Source organism: Macrobrachium rosenbergii, chromosome 51, assembly GCF_040412425.1.
Source record: "Macrobrachium rosenbergii isolate ZJJX-2024 chromosome 51, ASM4041242v1, whole genome shotgun sequence".
Taxonomy (NCBI): Eukaryota; Metazoa; Arthropoda; class Malacostraca; order Decapoda; family Palaemonidae; genus Macrobrachium; species Macrobrachium rosenbergii.
The window spans coordinates 38,684,883-38,709,036 of NC_089791.1; the positions used below are offsets into that span (position 1 = coordinate 38,684,883).

At 34.7% G+C, this 24,154-nt stretch overlaps 1 protein-coding gene across 2 annotated transcripts in view; it reads left to right on the plus strand.

Moving 5' to 3' along the window:
- Window positions 1-24,154, plus strand: part of LOC136833325 (protein sax-3-like) — a 123,609-nt gene that overhangs the window by 97,976 nt on the left and 1,479 nt on the right. The window contains exons 15-23 of one of the 2 annotated variants that reach the window (XM_067095321.1): window positions 8,328-8,437; window positions 9,875-10,018; window positions 10,816-10,915; window positions 12,890-12,972; window positions 14,995-15,230; window positions 15,928-16,085; window positions 19,082-19,222; window positions 19,774-20,333; window positions 22,886-23,039. In XM_067095321.1, the coding sequence (XP_066951422.1) occupies window positions 8,328-8,437; window positions 9,875-10,018; window positions 10,816-10,915; window positions 12,890-12,972; window positions 14,995-15,230; window positions 15,928-16,085; window positions 19,082-19,222; window positions 19,774-20,333; window positions 22,886-23,039 (1,686 nt within the window). The remainder of the gene's footprint in view (window positions 1-8,327; window positions 8,438-9,874; window positions 10,019-10,815; window positions 10,916-12,889; window positions 12,973-14,994; window positions 15,231-15,927; window positions 16,086-19,081; window positions 19,223-19,773; window positions 20,334-22,885; window positions 23,040-24,154) is intronic. The other variant, XM_067095323.1, reaches the window with a different exon arrangement.

Sequence of the window (24,154 nt, forward strand, 5' to 3'; positions counted from 1 at the left end):
TGTCCAGGAAAGGCTAGAACAATCTGTCCAGGATAGGCTAGAACAACTGTCCAGAAAAGGCTAGAATAATGTGTCCAGAAAAGGCTAGAATAATATGTCCAGAAAAGGCTGGAACAATCTGTCCAGAAAAGACTAGAACAATCTGTCCAGGAAAGGCTAAAACAATCTTTTCAGAAAAGGCAACAACAATCTGTCCAGGAAAGGCTAGAACAATCTGTCCAGGAAAGGCTACAACAATCTGTCCAGGAAAGGTTACAACAATATGCCCGGGAAAGGCTACAACAATCTGTCCAGGAAAGGCTAGAACAATCTGTCCAGAAAAGACCAAAACAATCTGTTCAGAAAAGGCTAGAACAGTCTGTCCAGGAAAGACTAGGACAATCTGTCCAGGAAAGGCTAGAACAATCTGTCCAGAAAAGTAGAAAAAACTATGTTCTGCCTCTTCTGTGAAGGCATTGCAAGTGCAGCCACTCTCCAAGATTAATATAAATTTAGCTTTTTAGGCACTGGGAGTCTAGACAATTCCCATTGAATATACAGGAAACAGTGACGTATCTCTGCTTTCCTCAGGCAGTTATACAAATAACTTTGAATATATTTGTGATCCCAGTCTTGTTCTGTTTTACTTTATGATTCACATATTTTAAATCCTCTGATTGAAAGAATGAGGATTTTTTCCCTTTCCCAAGGAAGAAAATTACTATCAATAACACTAGTATTCTAAATTCCCAGAGGAAAATTGGCTTCATGAGACATAAGCAATTGTTATTCAGTGTTCGTAAAATACTGTACGTTTTCACAAGCTGAAAACTACATCCGTAAATTAACTAGGTTTGATATCCTTTATTTGAGTGATGTGAAGCAGGTAAAACATATTTCTAAGTCACGCCCAGATCGAACCCAAGACATTTCGATACGAGGAAAGGGTACTATCTGAGAGATCCTGGGGGTCCATCCCGACCTAAAGTACAAGGTTATTCCTCTGTTTCTTCAATATATTTTTAGTTTTCTTGTACCTGTTGCATCTGATTTTCCCGAATTTATGAACATTGGTTGTTGGCAATTTTTACCTTGGCGTACTGGAAGCCTTGTAAATCAAACAATTCAGATCACTGATGATATAAACCTTGCAAATGTTATTCTGTCTATCACACTGTAAAAGCAATATTTGCCATCGAACCGTGAATAAGTGACTTGGTCAGTCAGGTACAAAGCCTAACTGATATAAAACTAAAAGTTTATCTATTAACCAACGACTTACTGCTCTTTGGTAACACTTGACCAAATAAATCTGAATATTCGAGAAGTTTGATGTTACTTCCGAATCCCAGATTACCTTTGGCAGCAATTAAAAGCCGTATAATCTGATTTTGCTAGAAAAGCTGAGTATTGTTCGCAGTGCTACCTTTAACCACGAAACGGACAAAATTACAGCTATATGGACTCATGTCTGTTGGTCGCTTCTTGTTGGAGTATCGTTCTACTGATTGGATATTTGAAGCAGTCCAGTATCCTTACACTCTAGAGAAAAACAGTGTATATAGTTTTTTTTTTTTTTTTTAATCATATCGCTTCCGACCTTCCTTGGAAAATTTCTTCGTCGGCTTTCTACCATGAAGTTTGTTGTAACAGGGAGTTTTCACTCTGAGTTTTTTTGTGAAACAGCCCCTTAAGAATTAAAAGCGTGCCATAACTTGCAATTTTAAGAATCGGTGATCACTTGCAACATTTATAGGATCTGCTTTCACGTCATTTAATTGGAAAATGCTCCAGAGGCTACAATGCAATATTAATTGTATTGCGTTCCTCTACAGAATTTACCAAAATTACACAATATTTGATTTCGTCTATACATTTATTGCAGTATTATCCTCTTTTCCTTGTTCTGTGTGAGTGGCTTTTATTAAATGGAATTTTTCTTCTTTATCAAGAATGAAAAAAAAATAATAATTTACAATCACTGCTTAGGAACCGTTTTTCTAATTATCATTAGTTTGACCTGAATAGAATTTATCATCGCTACTGCCAGCACATATCGAATAACCCTTGCTATGGCACATACATTCGGCTCAAAGATATATCTAACCATTTTTATTTAATTACAGGCTATCTTAGGATTCAGTTACGAAAAGCATTAACATTTATTACTCTCACACTATACAGAATAATTATTATTTGGTCTCAGCAAGATATAAAAATGTATGCAAAAAATATTGCATGCTAAAAAGGAAGAAATTTTTTGCGGTAAAACATTAGTATTATTTCATTCTACCAGTATTCATATATGCAACCGTATTCAACGCAAATAATAATCTTGAACAACAAGGAATGCATACTGTTGACCTTACACATAAAATAAAATTACGTAACAGTAATAATACAGAGCAATAAAAAACTTATTGGCATTTTAAATAGTCATATTTCCACATCTCAGTATGATATGATATAAACGATGCTTTTGCAGTGTTGTTCGTTTGTTGTTTTTGTTTCTGCAGCCTCAAGTGAAGCGAAGCTGCAAATAGAGGGTGAATGTGGTCCCCAAGGATACAAAGGAGACAGGGGGCTTGCAGCTTGACAATTGATTTATTAATTTTTTTAGGAATGTGAATTTCGACTTCATATACAATAAATAAACAACCTTTGGGCCGTAGAATAGGAGAGAGAGAGAGAGAGAGAGAGAGAGAGAGAGAGAGAGAGAGAGAGAGAGAGAGAGAGATTGTCCACTCAATAGCAAAATATTTCAGATTTTGCATGAACAAATATTTACCTAATCTTAACCTGAAATATACTACCGGTTTTCGAGTGTTTTAGGAGGAGAATGAAGTAGGAAGCGAGTTAGATGAAATGAGCGTAATGTTGGCAGGTGTAGCTAATATGAAAATAGTTTAACCTTCAGGTGAATTTTGTTAAATCTACATTTAATGACTGAGGTACTCGTAACTGCAGTTCAGATTTTAAAATGTATCATTTGGAAAGACGGAGTTGTGAATGGAGATAGTCGTCGAATAGCATACATATTTCATCGTGAAAAACTGATGCAGGTATTCTATGAGACTCTTGTATACTGTTGACAGAGAAGTTGAATGCTAACATTGAAACAGAACTCGGAGAATCAACACAACGCAATGAATATTAAACGACAGAAAAACTGTGACTAGAGGAAATAGCAGATAAAGTGTTGTTTTTCGGTGGTGTTTTTCTAGTCGAATGCTCAACTTTCTCATGAAAAATTTGATCGGTAATGGAAGGCCTCAAAAAAAAAAAATGACACGAGTAAAACGTGATGGAAAAGAGTACAACAGCTCAAGGAATAAACTATCCATAATATAAATTGGATAATTTGAGAAATATGTTTAAAGGAATATTTCAAAGCACTAAATGATGGAATGACGGGAAAACAATTTCAGAGTGCTGTCACATTTTCCGGTATCTCTCAGCACTTATCGCCAGTGTTTATGAAAATTAGCAATTAGTGGAGTTAAAACTGAAGATGCTTATATCCGTCGCCTTGCAGTCATAGACTGGCACCATTGCGACGCCAAAAGAATATCCTATACAATGCGATAAAATCGACGACGATTTGATTTAAAATAGCAACAAAGTTAAACAATGCTAATAGAATTATAAAACATATTGTAAAGACGGATTCTCCATTACCGGCTTTGCCAAAAAAAATTTTTATAGTATCAGGCTAGGCCTTTAGCATGTAGGTTACAGTGCTCAGTATGCATATTTAAAATTCAAATGAAAAACATACGAAATGGTTATAATTATATATATATATATATATATATATATATATATAATAATATATATATATATATACATATATATATATATATATATACAAATATATATTGTGTGTGTGTGTGTGTGTATGTGTAAAAGACACCGTTAAGTGCATTACTAGCTTAAACGTCTATAAAATCCCGACTTGAAAGAAGAAAGAGTCAGTATCACAAGATGTCAGAAAACAGAACGTGATTGACAGGATACAACACATTGATATTTTTACTTTTAAAGTTTGTGACTTATTTCCGTTTAGCCGTCAATTAGCGAACATATATTTAGAAAGACGCACAAAAAGATATATTACCGTAATGTCAACTCAATTTTTGCTGATGGTATATTCCTTGAAAAGTCAGTCGTAAACACAAAATCCTTATGAATTTTTTTATTGAAAGTTTACCGAAAGTAAAACCGCGTCTCAAAATATGGTACAAGTAATTAGGAAATTTGGAAGCAAGACAGATATACTATAAAAGTTACCTATACTGTTCTATTCTAGAAACGGAGACAGCTAAGAAAATGTTGAACTAAGGAAGTGAAGGAAGCTCTATTGTAGAACCAAGCAAGAGAAGGAAGCTTTACATGCGCAACGTAATAAAAACTACGACGGAACTGTGTGCATGCAACTCGAAGTTGGCCACATGGTTTATTTGAGGTCAAAATATTTTTGGGGGGTTGCTACTAAAGCTCGTAAATACGGGATTTTTTTTTTTTTTTCATTGCAGTTTCCACCTAGCCCCAAAACATCAACGATAAGCAGGACACGCCCACCCTCTTTTTCTCCATTCTTCTCTGGAACCACTTCCTCCTATGGAAATTTACTTGAAATTATATATATATATATATATATATAAATTTATATTTTTTTATATATATATATATATATATATATATATATATATATATATATATATATATATATATATATATATATATGTATATAAGGCAAGTGCCACAAAGGAGAAGTGAATCAGTGGAGGGTTGCAGACTTTTGAACCACTGGTCCTTTACTAGCAGGCTGATGAAAATATAAAAGTAAGGTTGCAGAAAGGCCTTAGTAACCACTCCGCTGTTTTACCTTTCCTTCGTGGCATTTGCCTTTACTTATACATTCATCACGTTCCATATCTTCGTGACTCAGTTACATATATATGTATATATATATATACAGAGTATACGTAATCTATTGTTTGTATAAGAGGACACATAAACAGACAAATACACACAAATATGACCTGTGCGGTGACATATATATCTTTTTTAATCTAAAATCAGGCTGACTCCTACTTGCGATGGTAATTACTTTTAACCGTGTTGTCTTTTGTGTTCTGTATGTCATTTACGTTTAAATATATGGGAATGTATTTACCTCACGCAAAATCGTCTTTCATTTTTGGTTTGGCCATCGCAATTATCGTCATGAGAACCTTTGATGGTTTTAAAATCATGAGGCAGTATTCCGGGTATCTAGTTTTTTTACCTTTTCTTTCCATTCTTCTCCCTCGATTTTATTTTTTCTCCCCTCCTTTTTTTTTTAACTTTTTTATCGTTTTCCCCTCTCAGTATTTCTGTCTTTTTGAGGATTTTGTCAAGCCTTTTCTTTTCTCTTCTTTGCAAGTTCAGTTCTAGAGAGTAAAACATTCCAACAAAATCATTGTTTTAGAAGGCATTTATCACTGTTATTCTTATTATAATCTTCTGAAACGGAATCCTCTTCCTCAAAATTATAAGACCATGCTACTGCATCGTCAGAATCAGCTGAGGCAGCCTATGAAACAGCTTACCAAAAGAAATTCTAAAAAAAAAAAAAAACCCTGTTAGAATATAATAAAACATTCTTCACTTTGTCATTAAATCTGAGGCTACCATCAGGTTTAGCTACAGAAGCAACTGAAGTAGTGTACACGCAAATTTCTAACAAAAATGTCAGAATATTTACCCCATATTTTTCTTTTATAAAGATATATTATTAGAATGTCATAACAGCCATCTTAACTGCCATCTCACCTTCATTTCCCCTCGTCGTTTGACTAAATTCCCAAGACTGTGCCATTGCACAGCCAGGTTTAACTATAGTACCTCGTGAACAACTTATAAAAGGGATTCAAACGAGACATCAGAATAATTTTCAAACATTTTTTCATTAAATAATGAAACCCAATAATACGGAACTCTTCGACACGCGGAACGAATAAATGTTGAATTTTAATTAAGGCTTCCAAAATCGGGTCATCCTGTTGTTGGTGGAAGGACAACCCGGTAACCTTTTATTCATTTATATTTTTTCACCCAATCCCGTGACAGACAATATGTTGCATCGAAATATTAACTAGAATGCAATATGTCGCCATGTTTCCAACAGGAAAATCAAGGATGATCATATATTTAATCCCAATCTTTTTTTTTTAATGCAGCCGTTCATTCAAAGACAAAAATGGAAGGTTAAAAATGAAAAATGGCTCTTGCACAATCATCAGAAGAAAAGTACGCCGTGAAAAAAAATTGCGGGGCGAATTTTGAATGAAAAATTCTACTTGGTGAATGGTCAAATGAGAAATATTCTTCTATAAATGCTAATGAAAAATTATGAAAGGTAACTCCTAAAATGATTAAAAATCTATGAAGCATTTTCACTAAAAGTTACTGGCAGGCAAAGTTAAAGAAATAGCAGATCTGGTTCTGCTCATTTGTCATTTAATAGACACTTGATTCAGTCTTTCCAAGCTGAAACCTTGAAAGAGGATTCCTTCCAGAACGCTGTGAGTTCGAGTCAGTTTTTACCAAGGCAACATCTGAGACTTAATCTTTCCAGTTTCCACCAGTGCGAGATAAGAACTTCGAGTTGATTCTTTGCTCATACTACGGAATATTTTTATATGACACAATGACAGCCTCTAATTTAAATACTCTTCTCATACAAGGTACTTCATCTACAACGAAAAGACATATTGCATGAAATAAAAAAAAATCCATAAGTATTTCGTAAGAATATGCTTTAGATATTATCGAACGTAATCTAAATAATCAGAAACTACATAATCTGGTTAAAATAATAAATTCATATAAAATACATGTAACAGTAACTATGGGTATAAAAAAATACGTCTTAAAAATGGTTTGAAACTTTGCAACCTTTTGGAGCTAAAATGATGGCTTATGTACACAATGGTAGTTCACATCAATGCACAAACCAGGATGTAATTACAACTATATGATTTCAAAGTCTTTTATTCAAGAACAGTGAACAACCGCTCAATAATAATAATAATAATAATAATAATAATAATAATAATAATAATAATAATAATAATAATAATAATAACAGACCGTAAAATCTGAATAACCTCGATTTTCTTTGACTTCTGCTTGTGCCAGGTTTTGACAGTTACCATCAAGTGAAGTCACTTCCTTTGTAAAATCCTCATATAAGATGTTATAACCAAAGAGCTCCATAAAATACGTTTTTTTTTTTTTTGGAGAAGGGACTTTCATCACAATGAGGCAAAATCGTCGAAGCTTTTGAAGATTCCATTTAACAATTCCGCAAAGGTAATCTACAACGACAACAGAAACTATTTTCTAAAAATACAGCATGTTTGCCGTGATTCAGACGGCTTTGGATGTGTCAGATCATTACTGAACATTTTCATTCTTATATATACAAACATTTTCCCTCATCCGCTAGAAATTGATAGCAAGGCTCACTTCTCCCCTCCTACCTATCCATATTTGGGGAAAATTGAAGGCAGCTTATTCACATCTATATTATTTGGCGGTACTATCGGCTGTTTACCAAAAATGTTATACTTCTATAAATTTCAATTTAAAATCCTGAAGTCCTTGTAGGGGCTAAAATAGCATCGCATTTAGATTGAATGTTCTATGATCTACTTTCCTCTGTGAGTCATCTTAATAAACTTTGGTTCTCTGTTGAAATAATTCTTGGAAGTCGCTCACAGAAAAGTAGGTCTTTCGATTTTCCTTATTAGTTCCCGAGAAAGAAGCTAAACTTTTCCTTCTCTAAACTAAAAGGGACCTTTTCTTTTCACATCTGAAGACTTGGGGCAAAGAACTTCTTGGTTCATTAATTTCAATTCCATAAGTAATGATAAAATTCTGAAAGAACATTATCTATGATTTTTTTTTATATCAAACAAAAAAGCGTGCGTATAATAATTTGCAGAGTTGGGGAATGAGACTGGTACCAAAGTATTCAATATTATCTATTTTTGTGTAAAGAACTCGACCACAATTATGCTACTTAAATAAGTGGTCAGTACACTGAATCGAGGATATTAGATCCAAATTCTTGTCGGACTGATAAAATCCATGTACATTTAGCTTCACCATAAGTTAAAAAAAATTGCTGAAAAATTAAAACTCATTTCTCTCAGGAAAAATCTAATTCATACTTATCCGTTGCATTTTAGTCTCGTTCTAATTCACCAATCATTTCAGGCAAGTAATTTCATATTGATACAAGCATCGACCTACAAACTTAAAATTTAGAAATAACCATAAGATTCATTTCTTTTCAGTATCTGTGCACAAGATGGATAACCTGAGCGTCGGGGATGGTAGCTTATGGCAGGACTACGGAGGCTGGCAGTTAGAAAAAGTCTGTGGGGCATCTTTGCCTGATGTTAAAGTAAGTTGGTTTCACTCACTTCAACATGTCAAGCGATATGCATGTTTGTAAGATTTTAAGAGAGGGACATATAATATTTAGAAAAGTTATCACTTGCAATTTATATCAGTTGCTAAAGGTATTATTTCTGGCTAATTTTTCGTTTTCTAAAAGGGAATTGGGCTTATATTACTATTCATCTAACTTCAGAATCTCATTTTTCTTTCCCTACTATATTACAAATGTATTCCATCTTATCAGCATTCTTACGACTCTCAATTGAAGTCTTAATTCATGACTGTTCAACCACCAATCACTTCCTAATCAACCACCAATCACTTCTTAAGTCAAGACGCGCTGCTTTAGGAGCAGCATGACATCTTTCGAACTACTTTCTTCTGTCTTGTGTACTCCATTTGAAAACAACTGCAGCAACCCGAAATCGACTACCTTTTCACCATATTGTTATTATCTTTCAAAGTGGGATGCTGACTAAAGCTATTTACGAACCCTAAATTGATGTTATCATTGATGCCCACCGCCGGAATCCTTTCAACTTTGATGTCAATGACTCCCTCTCCAGTCTAAGAGTAGATCCATATCTTTTATAAAATTACTTTCATAAGTTCTTTACTAAAATAAACCACTGGTATATTGTCACTGAGCCATCAAGAACACTATCCACTGCATCAATCGCTTTACCTTACACGCTCTATCAGCTATTTTTTTTTTAATGGCATGCTTTCTGTTTGTTATTTTCAAAGTAATCGCCAACAACTTTTTCCAATGAGCGCAGGGGAGAAACAAATCCACATTTATGTATCAGTACATATATTTAAAAATTAATCTCTACAGATAGGGCTTTCCGGGAATCTGTTCGAGTTGAATCGAACAGATTCCCGAAAGCTCAGTAAGTGCATTTTTAATGTATGTACATATATATATATATATATATATATATATATATATATATATATAATATATATATATATATATATATATATATATATATATATATATACTGTACATACATATAGAAACAATCAACTTTTTACAATCACGTGTGGAACAGAAATGTTTTTCTGTTTATCAGGATGAACCCAGGTCTTTCAACTGAAAGGCAGGAGCTGCCCATTTAAACACAAGTCTAAAAGAAGTTGGAACCTTGGGTGCAGTTGCTCTCAGGTTCCAACTTTCAGACTTTGTGTGGCCTAGTGGGCAATGCCCTTGCCTTTCAATTGAATGACCTGCCTGATCCTGATGTGAGTCAGAAATATATATATATATATATATAATATATATATATATATATATATATATATATATATATATATATATATATATATATATATATATATATATACCCATACATAACTGTGGATTTGTTTCTCCATTTCAAGACTCATGCTACTGTGAGTATTTTTTTAATGACTACATTATTCATCCTCCTCCGTCAAGGTGATGAACACCGCAGGAAGCGTCCTAGACTGTGATGGTTCAGCCCCTAGAAACCTCGTGACCTTCTACAGGGGCACGGCGAGTACCGAGGGTCCTTATGCCACAACAGCACTGCTGGGTCCTCATTCTCTTCCTCACCAGTCAGTGAGTATTATACGAGTTTGATCTATTTTTATATTCTTGCTACTAATTTATATTATAAATATTTTTTCACAGATTAAATGTACTAAGTATGCTACCTGAAGATTTTTTTTGTAAGTTTCTTTTTTAACACAAAACCTTCATAGTGATAAACGTGAATAGCTGGAGATTAGTTTGGCCAACTTTTCACATAAATAATTACACATCATTCTTCCCTAACTATACCGTGCACCTGCATACAATGTCTTTCTTCGTCTGCGTTTACATATGAGTATGACAAGAGTTTGTCTTCTTTTATATCTTCATTATTACTTTATCTTATCTATATTTTTTAACATTAAACATTAGCATGCTACCTAAAGATGTTTTCTTTTTTTTATATCTACATCACTACTTTATCTTATCTACATATTTTACACATTTAAATGCAAGCATGTTACCTGAAGATGCTTTCTTTTACTAAATTCCTTTTATAGCATAAAACTTCCACAGTGATACACGTACATAGCTAGTGATTAATCTGTCCAACATTTCACATAAATAATTACACCTCATTCTTTCCCTACCGATATCACGCACCTGCATACAAATCCTTAAATGTCATGCATTTACGCATACGAATTTATGCAGTTAGATAAAACGTATATACGTAAGATACATATAATTAATTGCTTGGTATTTACCCACATACAAATGTATGTATACACTGTCACTCACGCAAGCGCATACACACGTTGTTTGTTTTTGTATGTGTTTGAGAGACGTTCCCTAAATTAAGAGAGTTTTCCCTCTTCTCGCAGGGAAAATCCCACAAAGAAAGTCACCGTTCGAGCGACGTCATGTCAGAGCAACACACGCTTGTGGACGCTAAGAAGGCGACAGAGAGGAACTACAATACAGGTAAACTGAGAGAGAGAGAGAGAGAGAGAGAGAGAGAGAGAGAGAGAGAGAGAGAGAGATGCTATAACATTGTAGGGATGGGTGAATGAAGACCAAGTACCCAGGTGGTTTAAAGGGGAAGAGAATGATAATGACGATAAATATTGCATCTGAGTGAGAGAGGTGAGGAGGAAGATAAGAAGTAAGAGGGAAAATGAAAACCGGAGATAAACTAACAGGTAAAGGGAAGGAAAGGAAGACACGATTTGCAGAGAAAGTATGGGAATGAGGAAAGACAGCACCAGGGACCCACGGCCTTGGGAGACGCCTCAGGTAACGAGAAGAAAGAAGTAGGGAGGGAGGATCCGGAGGAATGAGAGGAATGAGGAAGAGGAGAGAAGAGCAACGTAAGGCTGAAGGAGGAAAGAGGGGCTCAGAATAGCAGTGATATTCATTTAATGTTTGGAATTTAATTAGCGCCATAGTCCCATGATAGTCAGAATATCATAAGTGGGATTTTCGTTTTAATTAGAGGCTTTACGGTGACGCTGACATGATGTTCGCTAATGAATCGAACTTTTTTTTTCTCATTCTTTCAATAAGCGATTCGAGTTACAGAGAGATATTCAATTTCTGTATTAGCAAGGATAGTTCTTATCAGATTATGATTTCATATATATATATATATATATATATATATATATATATATATATATATATATATATATATATATATATATATATATATATATATATATATATATGTTGTTAATAGGACTTCATTGAAACTGAATGGTATCTTCCAGCGGAGTTATTTATTCACAAAAAAAAAATTACAAGCATTCCAGGACAAAGTCCTCATTGTCTTCAATGAGGACTGTTAGCCCTGGAAAGCTTGAAGTTTTTTGGAATAAATAACTTCTCTAGATACCATCCAGTTTCAATGAGGTCCTGTCAGTAATTGTATTAATGCACAGAGCAATTGTGTAAGTGATTAAGTTAATATATATATTTGTGTGTGTGTGTGTGTGTGCGTGAGAGAGAGAGAGAGAGAGAGAGAGAGAGGGGGGGAATGTAATCTCATTAATTTTTGATAAATGAGTTTCAGAAACAAAATCCTAAGAATATGTTAAAATCAGAATAAGCGCTTTCCGATTTTGTAATGTTTCTATGGCCAAAGAAATCAGTGCAGTATCAAAAGAAAAAAATCACAAACAAGTGAAAGAAAAATGGCGTCGTTTTTTCTTTCATCTTCCATGTTTGTTCGCGCTGTTTACATGGTTAGATTACTGCCCTCAAGGCAAACACACTTTTCCACCTGATTTACATTTTTTTCCTTCTTATAACTAGCCCACTCTGGAATCGCTGATGACTGTTCTTTTGTTTCTCGTCATACTTGATTTTCTTCCGCCCCGTGAAGCAAAATAGCAAATTACGTCTTCTCTGTGTACTGGTTACAATGGCTGCGATTTCTTACCAATGCCCTGAAGCAACTTCAGCGGCAAGGAAATATAAGACCGAGGTTCGAATAAATCTCATTTATTAGAAATAGATCTGAAGTTTGAATCGACCCCTTAGCATAAAATTAAAATATCTAACTGATACATTTTAGTTTTGTTTACGGGCATAAGGATATTGATTATCCTTATACGAAAAAAAAGGATTTAAAAAAAATGAATATATTGACAGGATTTAAAAAATTAATATATCAACAATCCGACTTCCTGGCCCTAACAATGTATGAAACGGGACTAGCAAAGGTAGAATTTTCTTTATCCTTTTAAATAAATTCGACTTGTGACTTTCAAACTTGTCTTATTGCAAATGACAATGACGTACTTTATGCTACATGTTGAAAATCAGTACTTAACATTAAGGCAATTTCTGCGAAAAGTGAACTTGTCAATTTCAATGTAGCATTCGAATTGCTTATGCAAAACAAACAATATTAATAAAAAAAAATCTACTCTTGCATTTTTTCAACTCCCCAAACAGACGGCAACAGGACTTTGAGACGTATGAAAGGATCTCGTCCCATGATTCCAGCTCCCCCGTTGCCATGTCATCCTCCTCCAGGGGTAAGTGAAAGAAGCCTTAAAATAGAGATTTTGTTTAATCTGGGAAGCATGTTCCAGAACATTTGGCATCAGCGTTTATTTCACATAACGAAAATAAAAACACCTGAAAAACGTTAGGTATAATTTTTTAGCATTTCGTGACCATCCTAAGGATACCTATTTAAGTTTTTTGTTTTCTTTTACTAATACCTTTATTTCAAATCGAGTTTTTGTAATTTTCCAAAGTCTTGCGTTGTTACAAACATTCAATTCTTTTTATTTATTTATTTGTTTATTTATTGTTTGCAAATTAAGACATGAATCTTGAGTGTTATCAGTCAAATAATCTTATTTCGAAAACCTATAAAAACTTAATCAAGCTCTAAATAGTGAATTCAAACTACCGTCGCTCATATTCTGGTTATAGAGAGAAGCTACTCTCTTCCTTTATATAAGTCAAACTTTTTCTTCTATCCTAAACAATACGGTGATAAACCGGTCTGGCCTGAAACTGATATATTTCTTTATTACTTAACTTTCACAACTTTTCACATTATGTACGAGACTTTCTAGATTAGGCCCGGAATGATAAGATCCTCTTTATAGGCCTACCAATTTATCATTAGGCTTGGCTTATGCAAATGATTGTCTTTGAAAGAAAGTTTCAGGCGCGTTCAAAAGTTTTACACTTCCTTATGTTTCTCGGCACAGCTTAAGATAAACCATGATTATGAATCTCCTAGAAAAACACTATTTTTGTTGGAAATATACATACAAAAATAGATTGTTGACATATATCACCTCAGTAATAGAATGTTGACATATATTCCCGCAGTAATAGATTGTTGACATATATGCCCTCAATAATAGATTGTTGACATATATGCACTCAATAATGGACTTTTGACATATAGGCCCTCAATAACATTTTGTTGACATATATGCCCTCAATAATACATTGTTGACATATATGCACTCAATAATGGACTTTTGACATATATGCCCTCAATAACATTTTGTTGACATATTTGCCCTCAATAATAGACTGTTGACATATATGCCCTCAATAATAGATTGTTGACATATATGCCCTCAATAACAGATAGTTTACATATATGCCCCCAATAATAGATTGTTGACATACATGCCCTGAATAATAGATTGTTGACATATATGCCCTCAATAATAGATTGTTAACATATATGCACTCAATAATGGACTTTTGACATATATGCCCTCAATAACATTTTGTTGATATATATGCCCTCAATAATAGATTGTTGACATATATGCCCTCAATGACAGATTGTTGACATATATGCCCTCAATAATAGATTTTTGACATATATGCCCTCAATAAAAGATTGTTGACATATATGCCCTCAATAATAGATTGCTGACATATATGCCCTCAATAACAGATTGTTGACATATATACACTCAATAACAGACTGTTGACATATATGCCCTCAATAATAGATTGCTAACACATATACACTCAATAACAGATTGTTGACATATATGCCCTGAATAACAGATTGCTGACATACATGCCCTCAATAACAGACTGTTGACTTATATGCCCTCAATAACAGATTGTTGACATATAGGCCCTCAACAATAGATTGTTGACATATATGCCCTCAATAACAGATTGTTGACCTATATGCCCTCAATAATAGATTGTGGACATATATGCCCTCAATAACAGACTGTTGACCTATATGCCCTCAATAACAGATTATTGACATATATGCCCTCAATGATAGATTGCTGACATATATGCCCTCAATAACAGATTGTTGACATATATGCCCTCAATGATAGATTGCTGACATATATGCCCTCAATAACGGATTGTTGACAAACTGCAAAAATAAATTGCAAAACGCAGACAATAACATCAGAGCGCCAAGTAAAAAAAAAAAATTAATAAACACCGAATCCATAAGAGATAGGAAAACCCTCACTCAGACAAACAACAAAAACTGAAATTCGGGTGAGAGCAAAAGGAATGACCGAGGTGCTTTTGCTTCCTGACAGGTGCCGACCGACAGCCGAAGCCTCACGCCATGTTACTGTTCGGGATCGCGTGCCAGCCACATGACCGAATCTCCATACTCGGAGGCCCACTACACGCCCACGCTGTGCGCACGGCCATGTTACCACACCCGGCCAGAGCATCACCATCCACACGCCCCCCACAGCATATGTCCTTCTTCGCATGTTTATGCCTCCACGACTCCCCTCTCGCCTTATCAGGAGAGCAATCCTTCGAGGTGCGTACCCTTTCATTCAGTGTACCCTGTTTCTTGACTTGAATCTGTACCACCGCACTATCTGTTTCGCAGCCTGGTTTTTCCTGCAAGATATTTACATTCAAACCATCTAATTATTTGTTAATCTATGCATAATTAAAATCATTCATCTCTCTGTTTACAGCTCTGCTTTGTTGATTTGTGTGTCTGTGTTTGTCTATGATATATATATATATATATATATATATATATATATATATATACATATATATATATATATATATAACTCACAGACAAACACAGACACACAAATCAACAAAGCAAAGCTGTGAACAGAGAGATGAATAACTTGAATTATGCATAGATTAACAAATAATTAGATGGTTTGAACTTAAATATCTTGCAGGAAATCCTGGCTGCGAAACAGCCGATAGAGCAGTGGTTTTATATATATATATATATATATATATATATATATATATATATATATATATATATATATATATATATATATATATATATATATATATATATATATATATATATATATATATATATATATATATATATCTCCAGTCATACAACAATTCCAGTCAGCTATCTGAAGCTGTGTTATACGCTTGCGTCTTAGTACAAGAACCATATTTGTCTTCGAAAACAGGAATTTAGAAAATATATAATAATCTTTTCTTTCTCCTTTCGCGAAAACTTCTGACAGATCGTCCTTAGCATCTGGCGCAGGAGTGTGGCAGCAGAGGCTGAGCAGCGGTTCTGCTGTGTACGAATCCGCCTCCGTCCAGTACGCCCCTGCAGGATACTACCTCCCCTCCTCCATGGCTTCCTCCTTCACGTCGACCAATTCGGACGCGGCTTCGGGTAAGTTCAAGAGTCCTAGAAAGTTTCGGTAGGGTTTTCTTGACTCATAACCTTCCTTTCTCCCTTCAAGAGGCTAAAACTGTCCTTCGCTTCCTTCGAAGTTAATCCCCACTCTTTTTTTTTTCTTTTTTTTTATAATTCCCTCTTTCGTGTTTCATCCCTGGAAGCTCAGCCTACGTAACGGCAGGCAATCGGCATCGTTTGCGGCCTTTTTGTACTGACTAATGATAAGTTTCTTCAGTCATTATTCAGTCACGGCAGGCTCTCTCTCTCTCTCTCTCTCTCTCTCTCTCTCTCTCTCTCTCTCTCTTGTGTGTCTAGTAGGAAAGAAGTTTCTTAGAGAAAAACTATCAAAATTCAAATGAATAAATATTTAGATAAACAAGAATACATAACATTATCGTATAACTGACAGCTTTATAAATGGCGAGGTTGTTAATAATTATTAGATGGCAATTATAAACAGAGGGCAGTTTAAAAATGCTGACAACGCAAACTAAGAATTCTATCTATACTTACATTCAATGAATTTCAGATAGTAACCATCTGAAATGAATATTAAGTACGACAAAATACTATTCTTACGATACTAGAAAGCAAGAATTTGGTAAAAAAAAAATTACATAAGTATGATCTGGCCAGTCAATGGCTAAACACTGAGTAGAAGATAACAAATGAAGTACGAGAACTAGCGCCCAATTACAGGTGCAAAAAAAAAAATATTTCAGTGCTAATTTCCTGTTTACAGCAGTTTTCCCTATGATGATATTTTAAACGAAAATATACAACAGAGACTTTCTAACAAGGGGCTTCTATTGTGTGACCTTCTGAGACTTTGAAGGGTTGGTTTTAATTAAAAAAAAAAAAAGGGGGCATACTTTTGCGAATGAACTACTGACTTAAATTATTTAGAAGTGCATTTTTTTTTTAGAAATAGCTCAAAATAACGACAGTCAAAGTCTGTTTGATAGCGAATTCAGTATATACATACATGCGTACACACACACATTATATATATATATATATAATATATATATGTGTATACATATATATATATATATGTATATATATACATTATATATAATATATACATATACATATATATATATGTATATATACATTATATATATATATATACATATATATATATATATATATATATATATATATATATATATATATATATATATATATATATATATATATATATATATATATATATACGTATCATAGCATATAGTGTGCTCTCGCTGGATCTCCTGTACGTTAAGTTCGAATCCTGCCACAAGGCATAACAGTTTTTCGTTTATTTCCCTAACTCATATACGCTCGTAGTGATCAGCGTATTAAAAAGTGTGAAAAGAAGATGAGATCCCATCAGCTAATAAAAATACACATATATCTGGTAAAAAATAATTGAAAATATGTTTCCAATCATTAATTTTACGTTGGGATTGCGGCTGTTAAAGAAAGTTTTAACCAATATTTTTATTCAGAACGGGTCTCAAAATACCCTTTGAAATTATACTTGTAGAGGCAATAACACAAACATCTTTAAAAGCTCAAAAACTACCTTTGGAGAGTTTTTTTTTTTTACTATTTTCTCGTGGTTTAAGAAAAATATTTGTGGAAAACAAAGGTTGCAAGTTGTGCTTTGTTTAATATATTATAAAAGTCACATAAAACCCTATATTAGGAGAAGTGGGATGCCAAAAGATCGCATTTAAAAATCAAAATGAGTCAAATGCAAAAAGATACTGAGGTCCATTGGAGCTGGAAAACGATTTCAAGCAAGCTTAGGGATAAAGATTTTATACTTGAATTAATCGTTCGAAAAAGATTTCAGATTTCAACTTCCTAAATCAGTTCATGCATGAATGATGTGTGTCAGACATGAATACTAAAATAAAAGTCCTGGGTGTTTTTTTATAACGAGTAAAAAGGGCTGAAAATTGTCGTGGCCAGAATACAGGATTTTCGAAAACTCTTCCATTATGAGGTCCTTTGTTTTAAAAGCACGTTTGAAGTACGCCGCTTTAAGTAGGATGCTGAATGATATATCCTAATTCAAGATTTTATTTGCTCGTATAATTTCAACACAACTGTCATTTAACATTCGATTTCCAAAACTATTTTCAGTAAGAATAATGGTCAGAGAATAACCAGCATGTCATCTCTTTCCTTCATTTCTATTACGAATGTAATTTAGTTCACGAGTCCCTCTCTCGATTTCTGCTAATACGATTTGCCATGCTTCAACTTTCTCAAGCAATTTTTTTTAAATCAACATAATTCTCATTGTCTTTGTTTCCTCTTCTTCCTTCTCCTGTTTCCTATCATCATTTTCCCTTCATGAGATCCAGCGAAGTAAGAGAGATGGAAATTTGATGATTTCGAATTTTTTTCTAATATATATGGTTCGTTATGTATTCTTCCCTGAACACAGAATGTCTTTTGCTTTTATTTTTGCCTTATACAAAGATACCATCCAAAACACCTGTGAAAACATTTTGCCTTTGTACACATGCAAACCAAGTATTCATATAACAGCGCGTATATTTACGCAAAAATGCCAATGCCAGTTATAGAGAAGTTTTAATTCTGAAGAAAAACGGCAAACAATTTAATCCATTTTAACTCGTATAAAAATTATCCAAAACCCATCTTTAGCATAAAAGAGCGAAGTTATGAAACAAATCTTTATTTTTCACACTTACAGAAGCTCTACTGGAGACTAACTTCCCTCTAGAAAAACTTATGGTCGGCTGTATATAGGGTTATGAATTCATTGCCCTTATACTCCTTTTAAAAATCAATTTCTAGGAATATATTGTGCAGTTAAATTTTCTCAAAATAAATGGAATTCTTTGCTGCTCCAAGCAAGTCTTCTGCTCTTATTCCTAATGTGGGTTTTACTTATTCGTTCGAAAGAGTTTTACTTTTTCCTTGAAGCGTGTTTTACCACCTCCTTCAGGATCGTTTGCTTTTACTTTCAGCCTCAGGTGTGTCCGTTGGGTGTGGGGTCGAACGGGTAGTGGAGAGAGCTGTGCAGAGCTCACTGCCATCTCTAACTTACCAGGCTATAAAAGCTCTAGGAGAAGATATAGAAGCTTTTAGGAATTTGCAACAACTTATCGGTAAGAGAAAAAAGTTGATTGTCAAGCACACCAGACTATCCTTGGGTCGATACTTCTAAAAGGTTATCACTTTACCCTAACCTGTCAATAGTAATAATATATATATATATATATATATATATATATATATATATATATATATATATATATATATTTTTTTTTTTTTTTTTTTTTCTTTTCTTTCTTTCTTTCTTTCTTTCTTTCTTTTTCTTTTTTCTTTTCTGAACGATATCAGTTGAGGCCCATAATCATAATTATCTTATTGCCAAACAGTTCGATATTATAAAAAAAAATTGAGATCCCTGCGTCAGATTGAAAAGAAAAATATATGAAACCACTGTCCTCTTGCACTAGACACTCACAATCCCTCGACATCCAGTTCCCTCAGCCGATAAGGTGCAAAGAATTTTTTTTTTATATTATGGAATATTCTCCACAACCAGGAACCTTCGCAAGTTGTAGCTTTTCTCCTTCCTTGTCCCCAAAATAAGAATACACTTTTGCATACTATTTTTGAAATGCGACAGAACAGTTTGTTTCTCTTTTCCCAGCAGACCAAGAAAGCAACAGGGCCATGCATATATCCAGTAACCACAAGACCTCCCCCACACCCCAAGGTCCCGCTACAGCAGGAGGCGGGGTTGGGGGGACCAGAGCCACCGCCTCTTCTTCAACGCCATCAACAATGCACAGTAACCTTTCCTCTAACAACAACAACAACAACAACAACCACCACCTGCAGCAGCAGCAGCAGCAGCAGCAGAAACTCTCAGCAGGAGGCAAACACGAACTCGCCAACAAACACGAAACCAAACAGAACTCGATGGCGACACCCGACCACCTCAACCACTCGATAAAAGCATCCCAGACACGGGACGGTGGAGGGTCCTTCCTCCACTCTCTCGGGGGGTCCCTTCCCCTGCCCCCGATAGATATCGAAGTTGCACCTCTGGGCGAAGGGGAGAGCGACTGCCAGGACGAAGAAGAAGAAGAAGAAGAGGACGGCGAGTGCTCTGGCTGTTCGTGTACGTGTTCCGAGGCCGAGTCCTCGGTGTACGCGGAGACAGACTTTGCCGATGAAGTTCGAGCCACTCTCCAAGAGACAAGTCCCGTGAGTTGATTGATTATTTCCTCGGCATCTCTTAGTTGCTGTCGATGTCGTAATCTGTGTAATTAACATCATTGTTGTTCCTGTTGCATTCGGTAATGTCAGTATGAAATAAATAAATATGTTTATCAAAATAAACGCATCAGCAACAACAATAATCATTCTTATTTATGACAGTATATCACAATTATCATCATCATCAATTTATCATTATTACTAGTAGTAGTAGTAGTAGTAGTAGTAGTAGTAGTAGTAGTAGTAGTATTTGCAGCAGTCGGATATAAGCTTTTAGATAAAAAGTTGAACTTCAGTCGTCCGTTCCACATTGATATCTAAGCAAAGCAAAGCCAACACATCTTAGTACATCAACTTGAAATGCTGCTTTAAGTTGAAGCTGAATGTTCAGCTAAACAAGTTGCACATCTACATACTATCCTACACACACACACACACACACGGAGACAATATTGAATGCCCAACCTTTTAACCTCTATTTTGTGTTATAACTGCCCATTATAGTGTGTGAAATAGGCAATGGTTCTCTGACCATGATTCTGTATGAATTAGGGGTTGTACCTTCATTGTGATGATGTAGGGATTACCGATTGGATACTAGTCATGACTGTGTAGGGATTAATGACTGTGAAGGGATTACTGATTGGATGTTGGTCATGACTGTGTAAGAATTAAGGAGTGGAATTTTGACCTGATACTGCATGAATTAAGAAATGGATTTTTTCAGTGATAATGTACATACCAGGAATTGTATCTTTGACCATGACAGTGTAGAAATTAAGGAATGGATCTTTGACCATGATATTGTATGAAATGAGGAATGGATTTTTAACCATGATGTACATTTTAGGAATTGAAACTTTGACCATGACAATGTAGGAGTTATAGAATAGATCTATAACCATGATGGTGAATGTATTAGGGACTGAATCTTTGTCCATGGCAGTGTAGAAATCTAGGAATAGATCTTTGACCATGATGGTGAATGAACTGAGAAATGGATTTAACCATCGTGTTGTACATTTTAGGAATTGTATCTTTGACCATGACAATGTAAGAATTAAAGAATGGATCTTTGACCATGACGGTGAACGTATTAGAGAGTGAATCTTTAATCATGAATGTATAGGAATTAGGGAATGGATCTTTGGCCATGATAGTGTATGAATTAGAGATTAGATCTTTGATCATGACGGTGTTGGAATTGGCGATCTGATTTTGACCAAGGATGTGCACAAATTAAGAATTGTTCTTTGATACTGAAGAGGTATGAATTCAAGAATAGATCTTTGATCATGACAATGTACATATGAGAGAGTGGATCTTCGACCATGATTGTCGAGGAATTAGGGAATGGATCTTTGAACACCACTGCATACATATTAGAGAGCGGATCTTTGTCCAAGACTATAAAGGAATTAAGGAATGGATCTTTGACCACGACGAAGCACATATTAGAGAGTGGATCTTTGAAGAAGACTACATAGGAGTTAAGGAATGGATCTTTGACCATGATGATGTACATAGCCTATTACAGAGTGGATTTTTTATCATGACCGTGTACCATGAAGGTGCAGGAATAAGTAAATATATTCTGAACAAAATGTTTATGTACCATGCACTCGATCTTCCCAACTATATATTCTGAATTAAAAGGATCTTTAATCAGAACCAGCGTTGTATTTACGAAATAATAATCCTTCTAGTTTAATGTTATAAACAAACACTCATATCCTAACAGAAAATACTAAGAACCGTCCACAAGAGAACAAATTGCTCAGAGAAGACATTATCTGGAACTAGTCTTTTCATGCATGATTTTTTACGTCTATTGAAAGTGCTCTGATATGTTGATGAATCTCTGCGACAGTTTCTTTTCTATTTCCAAAAGTAGCAAAGATTTATACTGCTCAAAACTGGTTTTAAGTGTATGAACATTTATCATCTTAAAAATAATAAACATACATATTCAAGCAGCTTCCCAACATTACCACTGAGTTCATAAATTCAGAGAAATGGAAATACCAGATTTACTTAGAGGGAATAGAAATACCAGACTTACTTAGAGGGAAATTGGGAAACAGAAATTCCAGAGAAATGGAAATACCACTTTTACTTACTTTAATTTTAGCTAAGTGTACAATAGGTCTTAAGCATCAGAAATTTCTCAAATTTATAGTGCCGCTTTTATAAATTTGCCCACAGGAGAAAAACACAATAAATAGAAATAAGAAAGTGTAAAACCAAATTACTAGTTTACAAGCATAAAGGAACTGTGAACATTCGTGTGGAAGCTGGGTTACCAAAAGTGCAGAGGTAAAGAAATAACTTGGTTCTGTGTAGTGCAAAGCTTTTAGAAGAAAATGTACAAGTGGAGACAAAAATAGCTAAAAAATAGAAAAAAAAATATTTACATGTATCTCTTGAGCAAAAGTCCTGGCAATACACACGGCGCAGTCCACTCTGCTGACGTCAGGATATAGAACGCCCTTTAAAAGGAGAATTATTTATAATGTCCCAGAATGCATTTTATCTTACAGACCAGCGCTGGCAGAGGGGAGGGAGGAAGAGGGGAAAGAAAGGGCGACGCCCTGCAAGTGGGCGTCCGTCGCCATCGGCACAAGAGACGCCCCCCTTCGACGTACAGCGTTAAAAGTAACTACATCAATTTGCCCACCACTCTTCATTGCACAGGTGAGTCACACAAAGATAGGTTTTATATAATTACCTCGACGCACATCCGAGTCCGATCAAGATGAGTTTCATGTCATCATCTCAGTAAACATTAAGGATTTTCATTTTTATATCATTTCCTCACTGCACAGGTGAGACCAGGGTTTTTTGTGCACCAGTTCCTTATCGTTTTCTCACAAATGGTTCAGACCAAGAAGGGTTTCTTATCATGACCTCAGGTCACCTCCAAGTACCTCTTAGAAGTTTTGACCTACAGAGTTAGAGATAAGCCAACCCAAATCGAAATTGAGTGAATTTTCTCTTTTCGAAGCTTAAGTAATGCCCTGACTGATTTAAATAGGAAGATGTTCCCTTTTGTTCCCAAAGTTTTCAAGGATCACTCTATGAAAAACTTTCATCTTGTTATAAAGAAACGTCTTGATATCTCTTCAAATCTTCTTCACCATACCACTGAAGTTATTAAGAAAAATAATCCTGCAAAAGGGCTAATTAATCGCTAGCATGCAAACTTACAAAAGGAAATACAAAGAATTCGTTCCCAAGCTGAAAAGATTCGATAAGATTCGACCCTTTGTTTTTGTCCGGCCCCAGCGTCCGTTATATATATGAGGGAGCCAGGTGCTGTTTTCACGGGTTCTGTTACATATCGCTCATAGTTCCTTTCGGACCCGAATACCAAAGGGAGAGCAATATTACAAAAAAATACAACTTTTCGCCACTCTGTTCGGGAAAATGTCGGAAGGAGATTTCATTTTTACGATTTGTACCTTTTGATTATCTAACAACGCTATTTCAGTAACTTGGTTTCGAAAGAGTCGGTGATACGTCTTTGAATAGTCGTGAATTTTTTTTTTTTTTTTTTTGCAATTTAAATTAGCTTTCGATTCATTTCCATATCCCTAACCATATCCCTAAATTTAAATATGAACCATATATATACATTACGTTCTAAACAATTTATCATAGGCCTTTGAATAATTACGAAATATTTAAAAGGTTGCTGAAATATTGCTAAACAGACATATGCATTCATTGAATAATAGATTATATTATGTGATTTGCATATATTGAGACTAATACAAGCGTAAAGTTACTTACATCTTAAAAATTGATCA